General features: G+C 40.3%; 1 protein-coding gene across 1 annotated transcript in view; it reads right to left on the reverse strand.

Moving 5' to 3' along the window:
* LOC126162722 (sialin) overlaps positions 1-24,948 on the reverse strand; it is a 291,443-nt gene that overhangs the window by 79,080 nt on the left and 187,415 nt on the right. Inside the window, exons 4-5 of the mRNA XM_049919384.1 lie at positions 24,513-24,746; positions 1,259-1,346 (exon numbers count right to left, since the gene is read on the reverse strand). Coding sequence (XP_049775341.1) covers positions 1,259-1,346; positions 24,513-24,746 — 322 coding nt within the window. The remainder of the gene's footprint in view (positions 1-1,258; positions 1,347-24,512; positions 24,747-24,948) is intronic.

Raw genomic sequence — 24,948 nt, forward strand, 5'->3', positions numbered from 1 at the left:
CCAGGTGAGACTGCAGGTGCACAATCACATTGGAACTGAGGTAACATCAGATATGCTGCCCTATGTAATCATTTACCTGTAATGATAATTAACTGTTATACAGATAATAAGTGTTACTGAGTGCCAGTTGTTGCCAAGACAGTTTAATACTCTTTCTGTGTTGTTCATACCAAACCTCTGGTATACTGCTTGCTAAAATGTACTACTGCCACCTGTCATATAAGCAAAAATTGTATTTCAGTATCAGGCAAAGCAAATACAAATAGTTACTTTCTTTATGGACAGTGCTAGGACTCAGTTCAAATTTGCTTAATTAGGCTGGCAACTGTTGCCTTTTACTTTAGTGCAACTTACTTTTTTTACTATTAGACTCTTGGTTCAATCCCCACTTGTTTTGCTACTGCTTCCTTTTAATAGAAATATTTCAAGAGTCGCAAAATTAGTTCCATACCTTGTCCATTACATACAGTCATGATCATCTTCAAATGCTTTCACATGAGTAACATTATCAGTGTATTGCTAATTCAGTAGTAGAGGTGGTACTGTTCATTCAGCTCTGCAGTGACTGTTACAGCTGTTGTCCCCTTATTTTTTGTCACTTTCCTCTTCACTGACTGTCTATCATGATCACTGAATACAAACTTTTATTTGAATTGTGACTTAGTAGATGATGTTTTTCTACTTTCCCTGTACATGTTATAAATCTTCGATGCAGTACCTCTTGAAACACCAAACACTTGGGCTACTTTGGTTAAAGAAGCACCTACCATACGAGCACCAACAATGTTCCCATGTTTGAGTTCAATTAGTTCTGACATGATGCACTCACAACTACACAGAACATTGTTGTTCTGACCACAACTAGCACACACAGTGTATTAAGGACACTGCACAGGTGTCATTCAGGTCAAATACAACAGTGCAACCTATAGGCTTGGCTAGCATCTGCATTTACGTTCAAGTATTCATTTCTCACTGTGTTTCCATATATTATGTCCAACTCCTGTATATGTGGAGGAGAAAAGTAATTGCCATAATAAATGTGAAAAACATAAGAATGGAATTACACTATGATTTATTTACTCCATGCAAATGGTATGAAAACTGCAAATTAAGAAGTCAGTTCCTTTTGAAATATCTTTAGTGCACAAAACTGTAAATTACGTAGTCAGTTAATCTGGAGATGCTTGTGGTGCACAAAATTGTGTTCTCACTTTTCTTATTAATTTGTGATAACATCTGGTAATATGTTACATACCTGCATATATGATGGCAGTAAGGACAGCACGGTCATGAGGTGGAGCCCAGTGAGAGATCATAACATGCATCGCTGGGAAAGTCAAACCCTGTAACACAAAAACATTACCTTACAAGACAAAGTGGAATTTTTTCAGAGAGCTGGCTGTGGAAGACTATTTACCCAGAAATGCAAAAGGAATTAACTTTGAAACAAATACAACTGCACATCAAATTGTTGGTCAGCTCAACTTGTGTTGTTCTGTGAAACAGAGTTGCCTGTATTACCTTTTTAAGTAGTTGTGTTGTGTTCATTTCATTTAATATGATAAACTAGAACACTATGCCATCATATACTTTTTTGTGTGAGCATCAGAGGTTTGTAGCCTATCACTGATGTTATTCAATCTGTGCATCGAGCAAGCTGTAAAGGAAACCAATGAGAAACTTGAAAAGGAAATAAAGTTCAAGGAGAACAAACAAAAACTTTGCAGTTTGCTGATGACACTGAAATTCGGACACTTAAGGACTCTAAGGAGCACTTGAACAGAATAGATAGTGTTTTCAGAAGAGATTACAAGATATACATCAAAAACAGAGGTAATTGAATGTAGTCGAAATAAATCAGACCATGCTGAGGGAATTAGATTAGGAAATGAGACACTAAAAGTAGTAGACTGTAGTGTCGAGAGTCAATACGCAATAGCATTTATTGCACTACTTTGCAGTATGGCTCGTAGCTTTGGAGCTGTTGGTGGTGATAGAAACAGCCGCTTGTATCTTTGCATGACTCATTCGCACCTGTCGCTAGCTTAGCCGTGGGAAGCGGTACCTGTGTCAATTCGAGCAACAGAATATTCAAGCCCCTAAGAATCTAAATAAACAGTATTAAATATTATTAAATCTTGTTCAAAGTCAGTATACTGCCCTTTGTTATTAAAAAGAAGATTGTGTAAAAATCTCAGCTTTCTAGCTGGCATACTTTCAGATTTAGAAAAAATTACCTAAAACTACCCAAACTGACACTTGGAAACTTAAAGTTAGTTAGGATTGATAACAGTTTGTCTTTTAGTATCATTTGGAATCATTACTCAACTTCACAAAATGGCAGAAAAATTATATAAATTTTCATAATTAAAAAAAAAGTTAAGTACTTTTCATTTTTCGTAATATAAAATTCAGAAAAGATTATTATTCAGTTAATATGCTGTTGTGTAAGTAAATGAGAGTGAGTGAGAATGTGTATGTGAGACACATGTAAAGATTTAATATTATATGGTGTACAGCATTACGTAACTATGTTATGGGAAAGTGTTAAGCAAGCAAGAAAGCAAGCAATTTCCCAACCGTGCTGATGGCGTATGTCCAAGAGTATTTGCTTTTGTAAGAAGGCAGCCAGAGTAGCCATTTGCAGGGTAATAGTTTTCCAAAATTATTTTAAGATTAGTTTGCTTTTCGTTTGGTTTTGTTACACATTTTATTAATATTTGCATGATGAAGTGACGTAAATGCATCTGCGAATGTTGATTGGTGTAAGACTGTTTTAGCTCAAAAAAGAACTCTAAGGATTGTTTTGACTGACTGGTCATTTTGAACAACCAACCAGAGTTAAGCATTTCCAGCACACTGCAAGTAGTTATAGACCATGGAAGGAATGGCAGTGGTCAGTCGCTAGTCAGCTATCGGATGTGCAGGTCACGTTGAATGTTTCTGTCTTTATTATGTGTAAAATGAAGAAATAATTGGCTTCTCATGTCCAAATTGTGTGGCCGTAATAGCGGTTGCATTTACAGACAGTTTTGTGAAGTTTGGAAGTTTTTGGATTGTTTTGTTGGAAAGAGAACCATGTGTGAACTTTTGGCCTTAGTAAAAATTCCACGTGACATGTTTCACATTCGTTTATGGAATATTTGGCGAGCAATTTCTTTATTAGAAATCCACTGAAAGGGACTGAACGTTAAACCCATATACTGTATATGACTGTAAATCACGTAATAATTCGGGTCAGACTTAAAACATTTCTGGCTGCCTTGTGTGTGCACTGGGTTGGATGAACTGTGAGCTGAGGACAGTGATATTATTCATTAATTAAATTTGGGCTGATGGCAAGTGTTTAATTTTGGTCCTAAAGAAATAAAAGAACTCGTTGCAGAATTTTGCCATTTTTCTAAAGAAATGAAGCAATCACCCTCCACTCGAAATTTTTTATAAGATATTACAGGACAGCTTGCTACCAGAGATTACGCTGACTTTGTAAATGTAAGTATTGATGGTGTTTTTCTTCAACACTGCTTTTAACATCGTCTGAACAGTATCTACGTATGCAGGAAAATGGGCTGGTGATCTGACACCGTACTGAGGTAGGTGGAACTTTTGTCGGAACAGTATGCCGAAGATAAGTGATCAATCATCTTACACCACAATCTGAACCCGCCATGCCGCAAGACAAGTATTGTTATTTGGGCAACAATTAACACATGGTGGCCAAAATAAGGAAGATATAAAATGCAAACTGGCAGTAGCAAGAAAAGCATTTCTGAAAAAGAGGAATCTGTTAAGTTAGAATACAAATTTAAGTGTTAGGAAGTCTTTTCTGAAGGAATTTGTCTCGAATGAATGGAGGTGAAATGTGAATGATAAGCAGTTCAAGAAGAGAAAGACACTTTTGAAATGTGGTGCTATAGAAGAATGCTTTAGATCAGATGGGTAGATTGCTTGACTAATGAGATGGTGCTAAAGTGGGGAGAAAAGAAATTTGTGGCACAACTTAACTGCAGGAAGGGATTGGTCAATAGGACACATTCTGAGGCATCAAGTCTGGGTAATGTATTGGCGGGAGGCATGGAGAATAAAAATTGTAGGGGGAGACAAAGGACGAACACAGGAAACAGGTCCAAATTGATGTAGGTTGCAGTGGTTACTTGGAGACGATGAGGCTTGCACAGGTTAGACTATCATGGAGAGCAGCATTGAACCAGTCTTTGGACGGAATACCACAGCAACAATACTCCAAGGATGACTGATTCTGTTGTTGTTGTTGTTGTTGTGGTCTTCAGTCCAGATACTGTTTTGTTGCAGCTCTCCATGCTATTCTATCCTGTGCAAGCTTCTTTGTCTCCAAATAACTACTGCAGCCTACATGCTGCTGAATCTGCTTAGTGTATTCATCTCATGATTTCCCTCTATGATTTTTACCCTCCACACTACACTCTAATACTAAATTGGTGATCCCTTGATGCCTCAGAACATGTCCTACCAATCGATCCCTTCTTCTAGTCAAATTGTGCCACAAATTCCTCTTCTCCCATATTCTGTTAAGTACCTCCTGATTAGTTATGTGATCTGCCCATCTAATCTTCAGCATTCTTCTGTAGCACCACATTTCGATAGCTTCTATTCTCTTCTTGCCTTAACTATTTACCTTCCATGTTTCATTACCATACATGGCTACGCTCCATACAAATACTTTCAGAAAAGACTTCCTAACACTTAAATCTATACTTGATGTTAACAAATTATTGGGCTCTACTTTAAGTGTCTCATTTCCTAATCTAATTCCCTCAGCATCACCTGATCTAATTTGACTACATTCCATTATCCTCGTTTTGCTTTTGTTGGTGTTCATTTTATATCCTCCTTTCAACACACTGTCCATATGGTTCAGTTGCTCTTCCAGGTCCTTTGCTGTCTCGGACAGAACTACATTGTCATCGGCAAACCTCAGTATTTATTCCTTCTCCATGGATTTTTATTCCAACTCCAAAATGTTCTTTTGTTTCCTTCACTGCTTGCTCAATATACAGATTGAGTAACATCGGGGAGAGGCTACAACCCTGTCTCACTCCCTTCCCAACCACTGCTTCCCTTTCACGCCTCTTGACTCTTGTAACTGACATCTGGTTTCTATACAAATTGTAAATAGCCTTTCGCTCCCTGTATTTGAACACTGCCACTTTCAGAATTTGAAAGAGAATATTGCAGTCAACATTGTCAAATGCTTTCTCTAAGTCTACAAATGTTAGAAATATAGGTTTGCCTTTCCTTAATCAATCTTCTAAGATAATTCATAGGATCAGTACTGCCTCACATGTTCCAACATTTCTACGGAATTCAAACTGATCTTTCCTGAGGTCGGCTTCTACCAGTTTTTCCATTTGTCTGTAAAGAATTCGTGTTAGTATTTTGCATCCATGACTTATTAAACTGATAGTTTGGATATTTTCACACCTGTCAACACCTGTTTTCTTTGGGATTGGAATTACTATATTCTTCTTGAAGCCTGAGGGTATTTCACCTGTCTCATACATATTGCTCACCAGATGGTAGAGTTTTTTTTTCTTATTACAAAAAACTGATTTGGAAATGGAAAGAATTTGCCCACAAGCCAGCATATCTCCTTCACCTTTGAGTTACACTTTCTAAGGATAGTCTGGCATCAGCCTTCCCCAAATCTAGACATATGTGATCACACCACTATAGATTGTTCTGGACCAGAAACTTCTGTATATTTACAGGTTGTATCTGATACAAGTGACTGACTGTCTATGATTTAATCAAACGGTATTGATGTGTTATGTCTGTTTATGTGCATTAAATTATTTTTATTTATGTTTAAGGTTACATCTCACTCTTTGTACCAGTTGGTGATCATCTGCAAGTGTCTCTACACTTCATTCACACTGCATTACGGCATTCCAGACAATACCTTCACTTCTGACAATGTCACCTCATTAAGTATGACATACTCAGTTCTGTTTACTGTCAGCCTTGACTCCAATAATGTATTTTTTTGGATATTCCACATGCTCCTATTTTATTTACTATGTGACAATGCAGACCTGTACTGAGGGCTTTGAAAAATACATCATCAGCCTAAGATCTGCATTGTACTGCCTTCTGGACCTCATGAACAAACAGTGCAAGCTAGATTCCAAGTGATCATTGTTTGTGGTAACTGTGTTTATTCTCACTCAAGAGTTGTTTGGCATGTATGCGACCATAACATGTATATCATGTACGTTCCAATAAAAATATGATTCAGTGAAAGTGAGTAACAATTAAAAGTATATAGAGGATGTGTGGGTAAACATTCTTAGACGAGAAAATTGGGATCTGGGAAGCAAATTTCATAATATACACAATCTTGGGAATGTTTTTTGACATTGCTGTCATGAAGTAATGCATAATGACACTAATCAAATTTCTATGATGTACATATCCTACATTTCCTGATCCTCCATCAGCCAGTATTGCTGATCATTTTTTCAAATCATTTATGCTTACATTATTAGTATTAATTAGACTGATAACTTTTAAATTTGTTTCCATGATACTATTTTCATCTCTTATTTGCACACATATTTTACAATTACTTGCACATTGCTATAGTACATAATGAAGTGTAAATTACTTGTATTGCTCATAACAAAAATTGTACAGCTCACAAAATCTGTTCACGCAGGTGGGAACCACCTACCTTCACACCTAACATGAGCATATGACAAATAGCTACAATCCTGTCAACTAAGCCACATCTGTATCCTGTGAAGTCTTATAAACAAATTTCTTTTGAGTTCCCCAGATGGACTAGTCACAAGAATCAGTGTCAGGTGATCCTGTGGCCAGGGTATAGGGCTTCCTCTTCCAATTCAATACTAAGTAAATGTAGCACTGAGATGCTCATGCACTGATAGGAGGTGGTGCTCCATCATATTGCAAGATGTATTTGCACAAAGAACTATGGGCACATCTTTCAACTGAGGTAAAACCATTGAAAACACTATTGTGAATGAGTGAGGCAAGGTCTATAAATGCAAGAAGTGGAGGAAATCTGGTTGAGTAACAAGGTGCTGAGATAACCACTGGCAACACTGGACTCATAGGTTGAATTCTGCTTTTCTCAAATCATGGAGTCGTCTTGTATGAAATATGTGAAATTGTTACTCATGGAGGACCTACCACACTCATGGAGCATCTACCACACACTACTCTTGGTATTTGTGATAGGATTCTTTGTAAATTGTTTCACAATTTTGTTACTGAAACTAGGTGCAAGTGTGAACCTAATGTTTCTAGGTCCTTCTTTCCATGATGTTAACAAATCAGTCCACTGTGACTACCGATCTATAGATGGGAACACTTGTCTTGTTAGGAGATGTCTGTTGGGAAATCATTCCCTGTAAAGCTTTTCAGTGTACAAGAGCACTGCTTTGAACTTTCCCATTAACAAGATGAAATTCCACAAGCTCTGCAAGACTATACCGATACTGTTCCATTTTGATGTCCAGAACTTGCTATGGAAGTTTTGTTGTGTGACCATGAGAACAACAGAATATCTTGTGCACAAATCATAAAATCAAAACAAATCAGGCAGGATTGCCAATTTTTCCATCCATAAAAAAAAAAACATTTAAAATTTGGTATCTTCATAAAAATGGGATCAGAAAACAATTTTTTCATTTTCAAATATTTATTTCCTCTTTTTCAAATCACAATGAAAAAAAAAAAACATTTTCCATGAACTTTATGACAATACAATTAAAAGCCAAAAGGTATTCTGTGGCAACAGCATACACAAAGCTTGTTCTCTCTCACTTTCATTGAACACAAACAGCAAAGTCTATATGTTTGTTTGAAAATTAGTGCATGATTTCCTAATTTGACAAGTCACATGTCCTCTAGTACTGCTTTCTTTGTTCCCAGAAATCTTAGTGGCCTCCTTTTCTGTTTTAAAAATGAACGTCCACTGTCTTGTGAGTCACTGCCAAAAACTCTGTTGATCTTGATATTTTCTAATTATAAGGTACAAAACATAAAAGCATCAACATTTGACAAGACAATAAAGTAGCAAAAAATCCAATGTCACCATTTGTGGGAATGCTGACTGATTGAACAGAGATCTTATAATCAACTGAATTTGTCAATACCTTCCATGATATCACTGTGCCTGTCAACAGCAGGCATAAAGTTCACCATAAAATTAGTACCAAACATTGTTTTATAGAGACTGTTGCATTGTCATTAGGATGTTTGATGTGAGAATAGTCACATGTGTTGTTCATCCACAATATGGCAGCAGTCCTAGTACAGACATGAGATGTAGCATTGGGAAATCACATCACATGCTGGCTTGTTAAAATTCACCGCTCACCAACTTACATCTCCATTTCATAATTTCAGGCCTCACTGAGGCAACAGAATAAATTTCATCTTTCTGCAGCACTTTCATTAGATTCAGGGTGATAAAAAAATGATGACACTGCCTGTGAGGTGCAAATCTTGAATAATGGTGAGGACAATCAATTTCTCTAAAGGTACAAGGTGTCCGGCAAATGAGTCCCTGATTTGATATCTTGAAAACTAAGATTGATAGACTAGTGCAACAAACAGTATGTTTATTGTGAAAGCAGTAAGAATTTTATACAGAAGGTTTGGATTAATTTGGAAAGTTGCTAACAGATGGCACTGTATTTGCAACATGTAGTGCCTATAAACAGTGCACCACAGCTCAGAACAATCAGTTCATAACTGAAACATGAAAGAAGCTTATGTGGGGCCTTGCCCATTTATCTCATATAGGGTGCCTCAGGGATGCTGCATTCTTGGAATACTGTATAACAATTAAAAGCAAATAACATTAGTAGTTTTATTTCAATAAAGCAGATTGACAATACTTAACTTTGAATTTAGAACTAGTGTTGCAAGCGATGGGTGACAGGCAGTACAAATCAGAGTCCTGTGATATATGCAATGTTCAGACAAGTCTGTCACACAGTTTGTGGATCACTACTAGCTGTTCTCATAACACTCTCTGCTAGGCCATGCTACTACTCTGTGAATACTTTTCACTAACATCCAGCTGAGGCTGGCAGGAGAGGCGCTCCAGGGGCAGTGCAGTCCTTGTCAGCAGGCTATTGGCTGCAAAGACTGTTTTCAGAGTATGAGCTTAATTATGCATGCTGATATTGCATGAGCTGCACAGTGTACAACACCATCTGACAGAAGTTTAACAAAGTATTGTGGAACTTCTGCATAAAAATTCATAAATATTCCTGTGTTGTACTCATCTATAGAGCGTAGTTTTTGAGATATTTAATTCTGAAATCAGGGACTCCTTTCCTGGACATACTGCGTATTGAATACTGAGGATACATAAATACATTTTCTGCAGCAACAGAGAGGTGTGCCAATGCAGGAGTGGCACCATACTGTCTTTTCTGACCAATCCCAGTTCCCTATACAGCATCACGATACATGTGTGGAGGCTCTGAGGACAATGAACATTGCCAGACTGCATCTGTCATCATCATATAGGCCCAGCACAGATGTGATGGTATGGGGTATCACTGGGTACAAAACACAGTCTCCTCCAGTTCACATAATTGGGACAGTAGGTGATATATTTCATAAGTCTTAAGGGCAGTGTGTATTCCCCATCTTCATGGTCTCATGACATTACCTTTCAACAGGGTCACATGTTGCACATGCTGTCTGGCCTGCCTCTACACAGAGGATATTAGACTGTTGCTCTGGCCGGCACATTCAACAGATTTCTTACCCAGAGAAAAAATATGGTCATGGATTGGCAAGGAACTGGCATGCTCCTATTTGCCAGACACAACAACTAATGAATCCTGGCAATGAGTTGAAGCAAAGTGGAATGATGTATGGTACCCATTTCTGTTTCCAAGATCATTTCAGCTTGATACACAGCTTTGCTAGAGATGTTATTGCTGCCAGAAGCAGCAGCTCAGTGTGGTATGAGTTTTGCACCCTGTGTAGCCCACATCACAAATTTAATAATGTCTTCTACCTACTGTACTCTTTAAGCACTACAAGTAAAATTTCATATTTTTTATCCTTTCTGGTGGCAGTGTATTTTCACCATGAGGCTATATCATGGAGCAGTTTGAGGAGTAATTTCTGAATCCTGTAAGGTTGTGTCCACTTGCTTCCTACAGTATGTTGACAACACCTTCATAATATGCCTTCATGGTGAAAATATACTGCAGCAATTCATTGACTAGATGGATAGTGTCAGCCCCAACATTAAATTCACTGACAAGATGGAGAGGAACAGCAAGCTTCTATTCTTGGATTTTTTAATTGAGCAGATGGGAGGAGGCACACTGAACAGTACTGAAATACCAAGAGTTTTCACCTTCCTGTACATAAGAAAGTGGTCCTGAACACATCAGTATACAGAGCAAATATTATTTCTGATGACGATAATCTGGAGTCTGAATTTCAGCATTTGATGTGCATTTTTAGGAAAAATGGTTACCACAAGGGAGAAACTGCATAAGCTTTTACAGGGTGTTTCAAAAATGACTGGTATATTTGAAACGGCAATAAAAACTAAACGAGCAGCGATAGAAATACAACGTTTGTTGCAATATGCTTGGGACAACAGTACATTTTCAGGTGGACAAACTTTCGAAATTACAGTAGTTACAATTTTCAACAACAGATGGCGCTGCAAGTGATGTGAAAGAGATAGAAGACAATGCAGTCTGTGGGTGCGCCATTCTGTACGTCGTCTTTCTGCTGTAAGCGTGTGCTGTTCACAACGTGCAAGTGTGCTGTAGACAACATGGTTTATTCCTTAGAACAGAGGATTTTTCTGGTGTTGGAATTCCACCGCCTAGAATACAGTGTTGTTGCAACAAGACGAAGTTTTCAACGGAGGTTTAATGTAACCAAAGGACCGAAAAGCGATACAATAAAGGATCTGTTTGAAAAATTTCAACGGACTGGGAACGTGACGGATGAACGTGCTGGAAAGGTAGGGCGATCGCATACGGCAACCACAGAGGGCAACGCGCAGCTAGTGCAGCAGGTGATCCAACAGCGGCCTCGGGTTTCCGTTTGCCGTGTTGCAGCTGCGGTCCAAATGACGCCAACGTCCACGTATCGTCGCATGCGCCAGAGTTTACACCTCTATCCATACAAAATTCAAACGCGGCAACCCCTCAGCGCCGCTACCATTGCTGCACGAGAGACATTCGCTAACGATATAGTGCACAGGATTGATGACGGCGATATGCATGTGGGCAGCATTTGGTTTACTGACGAAGCTTATTTTTACCTGGACGGCTTCGTCAATAAACAGAACTGGCGCATATGGAGAACCGAAAAGCCCAATGTTGCAGTCCCATCGTCCCTGCATCCTCAAAAAGTACTGGTCTGGGCCACCATTTCTTCCAAAGGAATCATTGGCCCATTTTTCAGATCCGAAACGATTACTGCAGCACGCTATCTGGACATTCTTCGTGAATTTGTGGCGGTACAAACTGCCTTAGACGACACTGCGAACACCTCGTGGTTTATGCAAGATGATGCCCGGCCACATCGCACGGCCGCCGTCTTTAATTTCCTGAATGAATATTTCGATGATCGTGTGATTGCTTTGGGCTATCCGAAACATACAGGAGGCAGCGTGGATTGGCCTCCCTATTCGCCAGACATGAACCCCTGTGACTTCTTTCTGTGTGGACACTTGAAAGACCAGGTGTACCGCCAGAATCCAGAAACAATTGAACAGCTGAAGCAGTACATCTCATCTGCATGTGAAGTCATTCCGCCAGACACGTTGTCAAAGGTTTTGGGTAATTTCGTTCAGAGACTACGCCATATTATTGCTACGCATGGTGGATATGTGGAAAATATCGTACTATAGAGTTTCCCAGACCGCAGCGCCATCTGTTGTTGACAATTATAACTACTGTAATTTCGAAAGTTTGTCTGCCTGAAAATGTACTGTTGTCCCAAGCATATTGCAACAAACGGTGTATTTCTATCGCTGCTCGTTTAGTTTTTATTGCCGTTTCAAATATACCGGTCATTTTTGAAACACCCTGTAGGTTCCACTAACAAATGATGCCTCATGAATTGGCAGAAGAGGCTAAGCCAGCTGCATTTCTTTCATAATGTGGAGCAATTACTAGTAAGACAGACATATGCTGAAGACACATGAACTGAGAGTAGTGTTCCAGTCCATCTCCAAGATAAGAAATATACACTATGTGATCAAAAGTATCCGGATACCCCCCAAAACATACATTTTTCATATTAGGTGCATTGTGCTGCCACCTACTGCCAGATACTCCATATCAGAGACCTCAGTAGTCATTAGACATTATGAGAGAGCAAGACGGGGTGCTCCGCGGAACTCACGGACTTCGAACATGGCCAGGTGATTGGGTCTCACTTGTGTCATATGTCTGTACACGAGATTTCCACACTCCTAAACATCCCCTAGGTCCACTGTTTCCAATGAGATAATGAAGTGGAAACGTGAAGGGAGGCGTACACCACAAAAGCATACAAGCCAACCTCATCTGTTGACTGACAGAGACCACTGACAGTTGAAGAGGGTCGTAATGTGTAATAGGCAGTTATCTATCCAGACCATCACAAGTGAATTCCAAACTGCATCCTGATCCACTGCAAGTACTATGACAGTTAGGCAGAAGGTGAGAAAACTTGGATTTCATGGTCGAGCAGCTGCTCATAAGCCACACATCACATCAGTAAATGCCAAATGACACCTCACTTGGTGTAAGGAGCATAAACATTGGATGACTGAACAGTGGAAAAATTTTGTGTGGAGTGACAAATCATGGTACACAATGTGGCGATCTGATGGCAGGGTGTGGGCATGGCGAATGCCCGGTGAACGTCGTCTGCCAGTGTGTGTAGTGCCAACAGTAAAATTCAGAGGCGGTGGTGTTATGGTGTGATCGTGTTTCTCATGGAGGAGGCTCGCACCCCTTGTTGTTTTGCGTGACACTATAATAGCACAGGCCTACATTGATGTTTCAAGCACCTTCTTGCTTCCCACTGTTGAATAGCAATATGGGGATGGTGATTGCAGAGGTAGACATATAAGCAGATTTACCAAAGTCTTTATTTGCAAGTTCAGCTATATGATAGGTACGGTAGGCAATAATGTCTCTATCTACAAAGCTTTCAAGTCCAGGAACATTAGGTACTCCTGTACCTCCACATACAATGGCTACAGTCAGCCAACCATAACCATGTGAAAAAGTATAATTAAGATCAATACTAAAATTAAGTCTACATCCACAGAAAACACATGGTCCGTCGACTAGGGCAGTGGCAGCAACAGTCTTCACAGCATTCTTCTTCTTGTCTGCAGCTGATGTTGAGAATTCAACATGATTGAGCACTTGTTCATAATGCGCGGACTGTGGCAGAGTGGTTACGTGACAATAATATTTCTGTAATGGACTGGCCTGCACAGATTCCTGACCTGAATCCTACAGATCACCTCTTGGATGATTTGGAACGCCAACTTTGTGCCAGGCCTCACCAACCAACATTGATACCTCTCCTCAGTGTAGTACTCCGTGAAGAATGGGCTGCCATTCCCCAAGAAACCTTCCAGCACCCGATTAAATTTATGCCTGTGAGAGTGGAAGCTGTCATCAAGGCTAAAGGTGGGCCAACTCCATACTGAATTCCAGAATTACCAATGGAGGGCACCACGAACTTGTAAGTCACTTTTATCCAGGTGTCCGGATACTTTTGATCACATAGTGTATTATGTCCCATTGAAGACAGCATATGTCTTTGAGTTCCCAGTGTGTTTGGTGTCCCCTGTGAATGTGGCACTATTTACAAGGGTAAACTGCTCACATTGCTGTTGAGCATTGTGCATTCATGGCATATGAAACAAAATGGACTTCACAAGTCAATCATTGGTGAACACTGCCTAGAAAACAGGTATAGAATAACATTAAGAAAGATGAAGGTTTGTCTCAAACATCATCTTTTGGGATTCTATTAATAAAGTGGCAGAAATAAGAATAAATAGCAGCAGAGACCAGGGGTACACACTTAGTAGGGTGTGGAGATGAGCTCTAGACATTGAATACAAACAAAGCCAAAGGTTTGACACTTTTAAGAAGGTGAGAGTGGTTGGTGCAAATGTGGTGTTGGTCCCTCATTCTACATGACGTCATTTGGCTCCACAGTGGGATGGAGCTGCTATAAGCTGTCCAACTTGCCTTCCACGCTTGTGTCACTTTGGACCTCTCTGGAAGGTTTCTTTGTATCCATATGACCAGAATACCATACCTGGCCCTGTAGTCAGTATTTTAACTCCTGATGATGACTGCAGAGGCAGTTGTTGAAAGTTCAAGTACTTTATGTGAAGTTTGTAAACTGAGAAGATTTTAATGACGTAATTAAGTTCAGTTTTCAGTCCCATTCTGTTTCTTCTTACATAAAAAAACTTACCACTTAATATTCAGTGTCACTCACTTTTATTTGTGGATGACACATGTGTAATCACTGATACTAACAGTACTGACAAAATTCCTCAAACTGTCGTGAATACCTTTGAAAAATTACATCCATGGTTTAATTTAAATGGATCAAAATTAAACGTGGCAAAACTCAGTTAACATAGCTTAAAACAAAATATGCAAGTGATAGAGAGCACTGGGTGCACCCGACTGCAAATTGTTGCTCATGTCGGCACCAATGACTCCTGCCGTCTGGGTTCAGAGGTCATCCTCAGTTCGTACAGGTGGTTGGCAGAATTGGTGAAGGCGGAAAGCCTCGCTCATGGGGTGGAATCAGAGCTAACTATTTTTAGTATCGTTCCCAGAACCGATCGCGGTCCTCTGGTTTGGAGCCGAGTGGAAGGCTTAAACCAGCGGCTCAGACGATTCAGCGAAGATCTGGGGTGCAAATTTCTCGACCTCCGCTATCGGGTGGAGAAATGTAGGGTCCCCCTGAAAAGGTCAGGCGTGCACTACACGCAGGAAGCGGCTACAAGGGTACCGGAGGAGTACGTGTGGAGTGCACATGGGGGTTTTTTAGGTTAGAGAATTCCCTCCCTATGCCCGACAAGACGCCTCCTGAGACGTGGCAAGGTAGGAGTAGGCAAAATGCAACAGGGAATAACAATATTAATGTGCTAATAGTAAACTGCAGGAGTGTCTATAGAAAGGTCCCAGAACTGCTCTCATTAATAAACGGTCACAACGCCCATATAGTACTAGGGACAGAAAGTTGGCTGAAACCAGACGTAAACAGTAATGAAATCCTAAACTCAGATTGGAATGTATACCGCAGAGACAGGCTGGACAGTGAAGGGGGAGGCGTGTTTATAGCGATAAGAGGTGCATTAGTATTGAAGGAAATTGACGGAGATCCGAAATGTGAAATGATTTGGGTGTAGGTCACGGTTAAAGCAGGCTCAGACATGGTAATTGGATGTCTCTATAGGCCCCCTGGCTCAGCAGCTGTTGTGGCTGAGCACCTGAAGGATAATTTGGAAACTATTTCGAGTAGATTTCCCCACCATGTTATAGTTCTGGGTGGAGATTTTAATTTGCCGGATACAGACTGGGAGACTCAAACGTTCAAAACGGGTGGCAGGGACAAAGAATCCAGTGAATTTTTTTTTAAGTGCTTTATCTGAAAACTACCTTGAGCAGTTAAACAGAGGACCGACTCGTGGCGATAACATATTAGACCTTCTGGTGACAAACAGATCCAAACTATTTGAAACAGTTAACGCAGAACAGGGAATCAGCGATCATAAAGCGGTTATGGCAGCGATGATTTCAGCCGTAAATAGAAATATTAAAAAAGGTAAGAAGATTTTTCTGTTTAGCAAAAGTGACAAAAAGCAGATTACAGAGTACCTGACGGCTCAACACAAAAGTTTTGTCTCAAGTGCAGATAGTGTTGAGGATCAGTGGACAAAGTTCAAAACCATTGTACAATATGCGTTAGATGAGTATGTGCCAAGCAAGATCATAAGAGATGGAAAAGAGCCACCGTGGTACAACAACCAAGTTAGAAAACTGCTGCGGAAGCAAAGGGAACTTCACAGCAAACATAAACATTGCCAAAGCCTTGCAGACAAACAAAAATTACACGAAGCGAAATGTAGTGTGAGGAGGGGTATGCGAGAGGCGTTCAATGAATTCGAAAGTAAAGTTCTATGTACTGACTTGGCAGAAAATCCTAAGAAATTTTGGTCTTATGTCAAAGCGGTAGGTGGCTCAAAACAAAAAGTCCAGACACTCTGTGACCAAAATGGTATTGAAACAGAGGATGACAGACTAAAGGCTGAAATACTAAATGTCTTTTTCCAAAGCTGTGTCACAGAGGAATACTGCACTGTAGTTCCTTCTCTAGATTGTCGTACAGATGACAAAATGGTAGATATTGAAATAGATGACAGAGGGATAGAGAAACAATTAAAATCACTCAAAAGAGGAAAGGCCGCTGGACCTGATGGGATACCAGTTCGATTTTACACAGAGTATGCGAAGAAACTTGCCCCCCTTCTTGCACCAGTGTACCGTAGGTCTCTAGAAGAGCGTAGCATTCCAAAGGATTGGAAAAGGGCACTGGTCATCCCCGTTTTCAAGAAGGGACGTCGAACAGATGTGCAGAACTATAGACCTATATCTCTAACGTCGATCAGTTGTAGAATTTTGGAACACGTATTATGTTCGAGCATAATGACTTTTCTGGAGACTAGAAATCTACTCTGTAGGAATCAGCATGGGTTTCAAAAAAGATAATTGTGTGAAATCCAGCTCACGCTATTCGTCCAAGAGACTCAGAGGGCCATAGACACGGGTTCCCAGGTAGATGCCGTTTTTCTTGACTTCCGCAAGGCGTTCGATACAGTTCCCCACAGTTGTTTAATGAACAAAGTAAGAGCATATGGACTATCAGACCAATTGTGTGATTGGATCGAAGAGTTCCTAGACAACAGAACGCAGCATGTTATTCCCAATGGAGAGAAGTCTTCCGAAGTAAGAGTGATTTCAGGTGTGCCGCAGGGGAGTGTCATAGGACCATTGCTATTCACAATATACATAAATGACCTTGTGGATGACATCGGAAGTTCACTGAGGCTTTTTGCAGATGATGCTGTGGTGTATCGAGAGGTTGTAACAATGGAAAATTGTACTGAAATGCAGGAGGATCAGCAACGAACTGACGCATGGTGCAGGGAATGGTAATTGAATCTCAATGTAGACAAGTGTAATGTGCTGCGAATACATAGAAAGATAGATCCCTTATCATTTAGCTACAAAATAGCAGGTCAGCAACTGGAAGTAGTTAATTCCATAAATTATCTGGGAGTACGCATTAGGAGTGATTTAAAATGGAATGATCATATAAAGTTGATCGTCGGTAAAGCAGATGCCAGACATATTCATTGGAAGAATCCTAAGGAAATGCAATCCGAAAACAAAGGAAGTAGGTTACAGGACACTTGTTTGCCCACTGCTTGAACACTGCTCAGCAGTGTGGGATCCGTACCGGATAGGGTTGATAGAAGAGATAGAGAAGATCCAACGGAGAGCAGTGCGCTTTGTTACAGGATCATTTAGTAATCGCGAAAGCGTTACGGAGATGATAGATAAACTCCAGTGGAAGACTCTGCAGGAGAGACACTCAGTAGCTCGGTATGGGCTTTTGTTAATGTTTCGAGAACATACCCTCACCGAAGAGTCAAGCAGTATATTGCTCCCTCCTACGTATATCTCGCGAAGAGACCATGAGGATAAAATCAGAGAGATTAGAGCCCACACAGAAGCATACTGACAATCCTTCTTTCCATGAACAATACGAGACTGGAATAGAAGGGAGAACTGATAGAGGTACTCAGGGTACCCTCTGCCACACACCGTCAGGTGGCTTGCGGAGTATGGATGTAGATGTAGATGTAGAAGTGAGTTCAAATCCATCACGGCGCTGATGAACTCGATGTTGAGCACCCATAAACCCCAACACACACACACTCAAATCCATCACAAAAACGAGGATAATGTGTGAAATTCTTAGGAATGTAATTATATAAAAATTATCATGGGGCTCACAAATACAATATCTTTCAAATAAATTAAATAGCCTAGCACTTGCAATGATGAAATTATTCAATGCTACCAGCGTGAACATAAGGAAAGTGGTATATCACAGCTGCTCCGAATCAGTAATAAGCTACACAATCATATGTTGGGGTAGGTAAAAGTATATGTCTCGAATATCAACACTTCAAAAAAACTATCATCAGAAATGTGCACAACGATAATCATGTCACACACTCCTAGAAAATTTATAAGTGTTCCCTCACTGCGCATTTATAAACTGATTATTTTTGTACTTAGCAACCCTGATTTATTTTTATCAAATCATTTTCAGCGTGATTACAACACCAGGAATCAAAATAACTTTATGCTGCCCATCCATTGTTTAAAACTTTATGCTCAAACTCTGCAACAAGGCTGTAGCCAAAGTAGATCTGGATCCCCACCCCTCTGTCAGATAAACAAAACTACCTATGATCTAACTACTGTGTAGTGAAACTGGAAGATATTTTAATTTTCAATCATATGATGAAAATGGGATGTGCGCCATCGATAGTCAGTAAGGCCAATGATAAATGATCTATACACACATAGTGCTAGCGGCTATCACCCATCCCCATTTTAGTCAAGACCATTTATTGGCCTTGCTTGAGCTCAGTTGTTCTTTTGTTAACAGTTCAAATTAACTGAATCTTCCATCACTTCTTGGCAAAACAACATTAAAATAAATGAAAAGCTCTGGTTTGCTTTTGTTCTGCAGTATTAATTTATTGTGTTTTCAGCTTACAAAGCCATCATCAGACATCTACTGACTCGATCAGTAGCACTTTTAATTTATTTATCAGATCAGTTCATACTTGCACTTGAATTTAATGTAATTGCTACCATTTATTGTTTTGTGGTGTGTGCTGTTGTGATAGTTTCTAATTAGAATTAGTTTATAACAAGAAATGAAGAGGAAAATTGGTTTTGATTCATTCGCTAGAATAATAGTAAGTTAAACATATGTACGTACTGCTATAATAGCCCAATTACCTGTCAATAGCAGCTTAATGTTAGCACTGGGTTCATGTTAGCACTGGGTTCAATGTTAGCACTGGGTTCATCATATAGTAAGTATATAAAAATACACTCAGATTTGTCTGTCACCCAAAAATCGTGTTAATCAACAAAAATATCGCCAAATGGCAATGGTTCCATACCTTTAAGATATTCCCTCAATATTCTATCATTTGTAGACCAAATGGCAAAATATCACCTAATCCTGTTACGCTGGCGGTACTCAGTTAGGAAAACTGATTCTGATATGAAACAATGGAGAGGGATTTGTGGGGGTTGGAAGTGGTACAGGATGGCAGCACATTCTATAGTTAATTCGTTTCTAAGAGTTTATTTCAGTGAGTTGCTTAAATTCGACCAAGTTGACTATGCCCTGCGTCCTTCCCTCCTCCTTTCATCGAAAATCTATTTATGCTCTTGTGGTACTGTAATAAGTGAAACCTCCATACACAATAAAATCATAAAATATGCATGCACTCATGTGTTATCAAATGACTAAAAATGCACAATTAATGGAAAAACACACAATGTCAGAATTCAATATTTTGTTATGATGCATTTTATTTTAAAACAATGTACAACACCCAGTTTTTCCAAATTCTCCACTGACTTGGAGTAGCTCTGTGTGTTTGTTTGGCCACTGAGCTAGCCATCCCTGGATTCTGAAGGTGAGGTGGTTTGAATCCATCCACCGGCAACCTTGAAATGGTTTTCTGTGGTTTACCATTTTCTGTTTAGGCAAATGCCGTGGTTGGGCCTTTATTGCAGGCCACAGCCAATTTCTTATGAATATCTTTCTTTGCTGATAGATTCTGATTTCCTTAGACAAGCAGCCCCTCTGTTTAAATGAAAAGAGCAGCATCAAAAATAAACCAAACATTTCTTTGGAGACTCCTGGCACCAAAAGCCATATGATAAACAAATAATAATCCAAATCCTCCTCGTTTATGCTCATGAATTTATCTGTCAAGATATGCAGAAAATGATCATCCTTACATTACATGATGTGAGAGATGCATATTTAAATGAGGAAATCTGAGAAAGTGTAATAATTCCAGATCATTTGCATTTTTGCCATCAAAAACTGTTCTAACTTTTCTGTCGAACAGAGATCTCTTTATCCCAAAAGCCCTGTTGGTAATAATCAGTGTCCCGAAAAATTAGCACTCATCCATTCCTGATCACTTCCTCAGCTCAAATTCAGACTGAAATAAGAGGAGTTAAAATGACCTTGGAGGGTGAAGGGAGATTGGAGCATGACTGCTTCTTAGTGGTTTGCCAAAATACAGCACTCCTAAATGAGGAGATTATATCTCTTCTTGGTGAAAACTCTGAGATCATTGTCGAATAATATGGTTTATAACTCTTTATGAAAATTTTATAAATAAATGAAAAACATAGACTTTGTAAGGTCCTCTTTAACAAATCAGACCCTCCCCCAAATTTTAGCAAAATCCTGGCTATTACCTTTTCTGCAGTACATGGATATGAAAATTTACAAAAAGGAAAAGAATTGCTCTGTATTAATGAAAACAATCAATTTTTGAAAATATAATGTAAATGGATGGATAAAAAATGCACTTATGAAGCACCAGCAGGAGAAAACATAAAGGTTAAGTAAACATGTTCATTTACATATTTCTTCTACTGCCACCACTTGATGAGTAGATTTCATACCTATCCAATTACATTAACAGTTTTAATTTAGAAACTCTGAAAAAACCCTGTATGACAAACTGATGTAGAAATGTTAATATGCAGTTGAAGAGTTCATGTAGAATGATCTGAAAATTTGAGCAGGAGAGATCTTGTACTTAGTATGTTATAGTTTGTTAATTTTTTAAAACATTGTCAACTGTGTATCACTTATGTATTAAGTACAGTATATTATTGTAATGACATTTTAAGAAAAGCTGAAAACAAAATTTTGTGTTTTAGCGCGTCTCCTGTAAATGACTTCAAATTGTATGTTATTCACAAGATGGAGAGAACATGTACTCAGTCTACACTCCTGTGTCCCATCTTAGAATACTGCTCAACTGTGTGGGACCTCTTCCAAATATGACCAACAAGGGTACTGAATTTTTAACAAGGGTAGCATGAATGATAACAGGTTTGTTTGACTGCTGGGAGATCTTCTCAGAGATACTGAAAAAAACTGAAATGGAAGATCCTTAAAGATAGACACAAACTATCCCTTGAAAGCCTACTCATTCAGTTTCAAGAACTGGCTTAAAGCAAGATATATAGGAATACTAGCTGACAAAACTGGCAATGCCCAGGTATTCATTTTAATTTTCTATTAGAAATGGAAACAAAAAATGGACTGTGTTTGTTGTGTAATATCAAAAAATTTCATTTCTATGTATTTGTGAAAATACCTATGAAATTATGAAACAGTCATACAAAGAAATATGCATAATGTATCAATGTATAAGTATAGCTGCTTCACGTGTCTACAATGTGATTTTGTAAACATCTCTAAGAAAATGCCTCTTCATAGCTTTACAGACAGCTATTGCTTTCGCCTACAACTGTTAGCTCTCGATAGTTGAAAGCTGCCAAAAGTGCTGCCAGATGTCAGGGATTTTCTTACACTGAGTTGAATGTTGAACTGTCTTAGTGAAAGAATAAATGTATTAAAACTTCATGCATGATGCAACATTTTTTCATGCATCTCATTGTTTATGATGTCATATCTCCTGAATTATGATAGGCAGGTGATTCTTATCCTGATAGTGATTGTTGCCTGATGGTAAGAGATGTGTACTAAGTTTGCTTGAAATCATTCTGGTGGTTTAGAAGCAGATGTGGAAAACACACACACACACACACACACACACACACACACACACACACACACACACACACACACACACACACACACATCTTACCAAACGAAAGCGCTGGCATGTTGATAGACACACAAACAAACACAAACATACACACAAAATTCAAGCTTTCGCAACCAACGGTTGCTTCATCAGGAAAGAGGGAGGGAGAGGGAAAGACGAAAGGATGTGGGTTTTAAGGGAGAGGGTAAGGAGTCATTCCAATCCCGGGAGCAGAAAGACTTACCTTAGGGGGAAAAAAGGACAGGTATACACTCGCATAAACACACATATCCATCCGCACATACACAGACACAAGCAGACATTTGTAAAGGCAAAGAGTTTGGGCAGAGATGTCAGTCAAGGTGGAAGTACAGAGGCAAAGATGTTGTTGAATGACAGGTGAGGTATGAGTGGCGGCAACTTGAAATTAGCGGAGGTTGAGGCCTGGTGGGTAACAAGAAGAGAGCATATACTGAAGGGCAAGTTCCCATCTCCGGAGTTCTGACAGGTTGGTGTTAGTGGGAAGTATCCAGATAACCCGGACGGTGTAACACTGTGCCAAGATCTGCTGGCCGTGCACCAAGGCATGTTTAGCCACAGGGTAATCCTCATTACCAACAAACACCATCTGCCTGTGTCCATTCATGCGAATGGACAGTTTGTTGCTGGTCATTCCCACATAGAAAGCTTCACAGTGTAGGCAGGTCAGTTGGTAAATCACGTGGGTGCTTTCACACGTGGCTCTGCCTTTGATCGTGTACACCTTCCGGGTTACAGGACTGGAGTAGGTGGTGGTGGGAGGGTGCATGGGACAGGTTTTACACCGGGGGCAGTTACAAGGGTAGGAGCCAGAGGGTAGGGAAGGTGGTTTGGGATTTCATAGGGATGAACCAAGAGGTTACGAAGGTTAGGTGGACGGTGGAAAAACACTCTTGTTGGAGTGGGGAGGATTTCATGAAGGATGGATCTCATTTCAGGGCAGGATTTGAGGAAGTCGTATCCCTGCTGGAGAGCCACATTCAGAGTCTGATCCAGTCCCGGAAAGTATCCTGTCACAAGTGGGGCACTTTTGGGGTTCTTCTGTGGGAGGTTCTGGGTGTGAGGGGATGAGGAAGTGGCTCTGGTAATTTGCTTCTGTACCAGGTCGGGAGGGTAGTTGCGGGATGTGAAAGCTGTTTTCAGGTTGTTGGTGTAATGGTTCAGGGATTCCGGACTGGAGCAGATTCGTTTGCCACGAAGACCTAGGCTGTAGGGAAGGGACCGTTTGACATGGAATGTGTGGCAGCTGTCATAATGGAGGTACAGTTGCTTGTTGGTGGGTTCAATGTGTACGGACGTGTGAAATGAGATCCATCCTTCATGAAATCCTCCCCACTCCACCAAGAGTGTCTTTCCGTCATCCACCTAACCTTTGTAACCTCTTGGTTCATCCCTATGAAATCCCAAACCACCTTCCCTACCCTCTGGCTCCTACCCTTGTAACTGCCCCCAGTATAAAACCTGTCCCATGCACCCTCCCACCACCACCTACTCCAGTCCTGTAACCCGGAAGGTGTACACGATCAAAGGCAGAGCCACGTGTGAAAGCACCCACGTGATTTACCAACTGACCTGCCTACACTATGAAGCTTTCTATGTGGGAATGACCAGCAACACACTGTCCATTCACATGAATGGACACAGGCAGACGGTGTTTGTTGGTAATGAGGATCATCCCTTGGCTAAACATGCCTTGGTGCACGGCCAGCAGATCTTAGCACAGTGTTACACCGTCCGGGTTATCTGGATACTTCCCACTAACACCAACCTGTCAGAACTCCGGAGATGGGAACTTGCCCTTCAGTATATGCTCTCTTCTTGTTACCCACCAGGCCTCAACCTCCGCTAATTTCAAGTTGCCGCCACTCATACCTCACCTGTCATTCAACAACATCTTTGCCTCTGTACTTCCACCTTGACTGACATCTCTGCCCAAACTCTTTGCCTTTACAAATGTCTGCTTGTGTCTGTGTATGTGCGGATGGATATGTGTGTTTGTGCGAGTGTATACCTGCCCTTTTTTCCCCCTAAGGTAAGTCTTTCCGCTCCCGGGATTGGAATGACTCCTTACCCTCTTCCTTAAAACCCACATCCTTTCGTCTTTCCCTCTCCTTCCCTCTTTCCTGATGAAGCAACCGTTGGTTGCGAAAGCTTGAATTTTGTGTGTATGTTTGTGTTTGTTTGTGTGTCTATCGACCTGCCAGCACTTTCGTTTGGTAAGTCACATCATCTTTGTTATATATCTATATATATATGGATACTATAACCACCTACATGAAACTTCTGTAGGGATCACAAAGATAAGATTAGGCTTATTACAACACACACAAAGGCATTTAAGCAATTGTTCTTCCCACACTACACATGCAAATGGAATGGGAAGGAGCCAATAATAACTGGTATAATGAGAATTTGCCTATGCCAGACTCTCAATGAATATGTATGTGTACAAGTGTAGATGTGGAGTACTTACCCCTCCAAGGCCCTCGAGTACACGCAGCACAACCAGGCAGTAGAAATGGAAGTAGGCCGCGGGTGGCGTGAGCACAGTGCCCAACACATTGATGGCAACGGCACTGAACATGACCCAGCGCGCGCTGTATATCTCAGCCATCCGGCCGCCAGGCAGCTCGCTCACCATGTACCCCCAGAAGTAGGCACCCAGCAGGAGGCCTTGCTGCGTCTCAGACCAATTGAATGGCCCATCCTGTGTGACATATTTCTCATTTAATGTGCGGCCATGTAGGATCCCACAACCACCTACCTGCCTGTGTCAAACAGTGCACTACATAAGCTCACCAGCCAAAATGTTAATCATCTCCTTATAAATAGTTCACTGGTTGTTTTGGAGAGATGAAGATCATGTAAAGTGGTATCAGGCGGTCATATGACCCTTCACTATTACTGAT

This window comes from Schistocerca cancellata, chromosome 2 (assembly GCF_023864275.1).
Source record: "Schistocerca cancellata isolate TAMUIC-IGC-003103 chromosome 2, iqSchCanc2.1, whole genome shotgun sequence".
Classification (NCBI taxonomy): domain Eukaryota; kingdom Metazoa; phylum Arthropoda; class Insecta; order Orthoptera; family Acrididae; genus Schistocerca; species Schistocerca cancellata.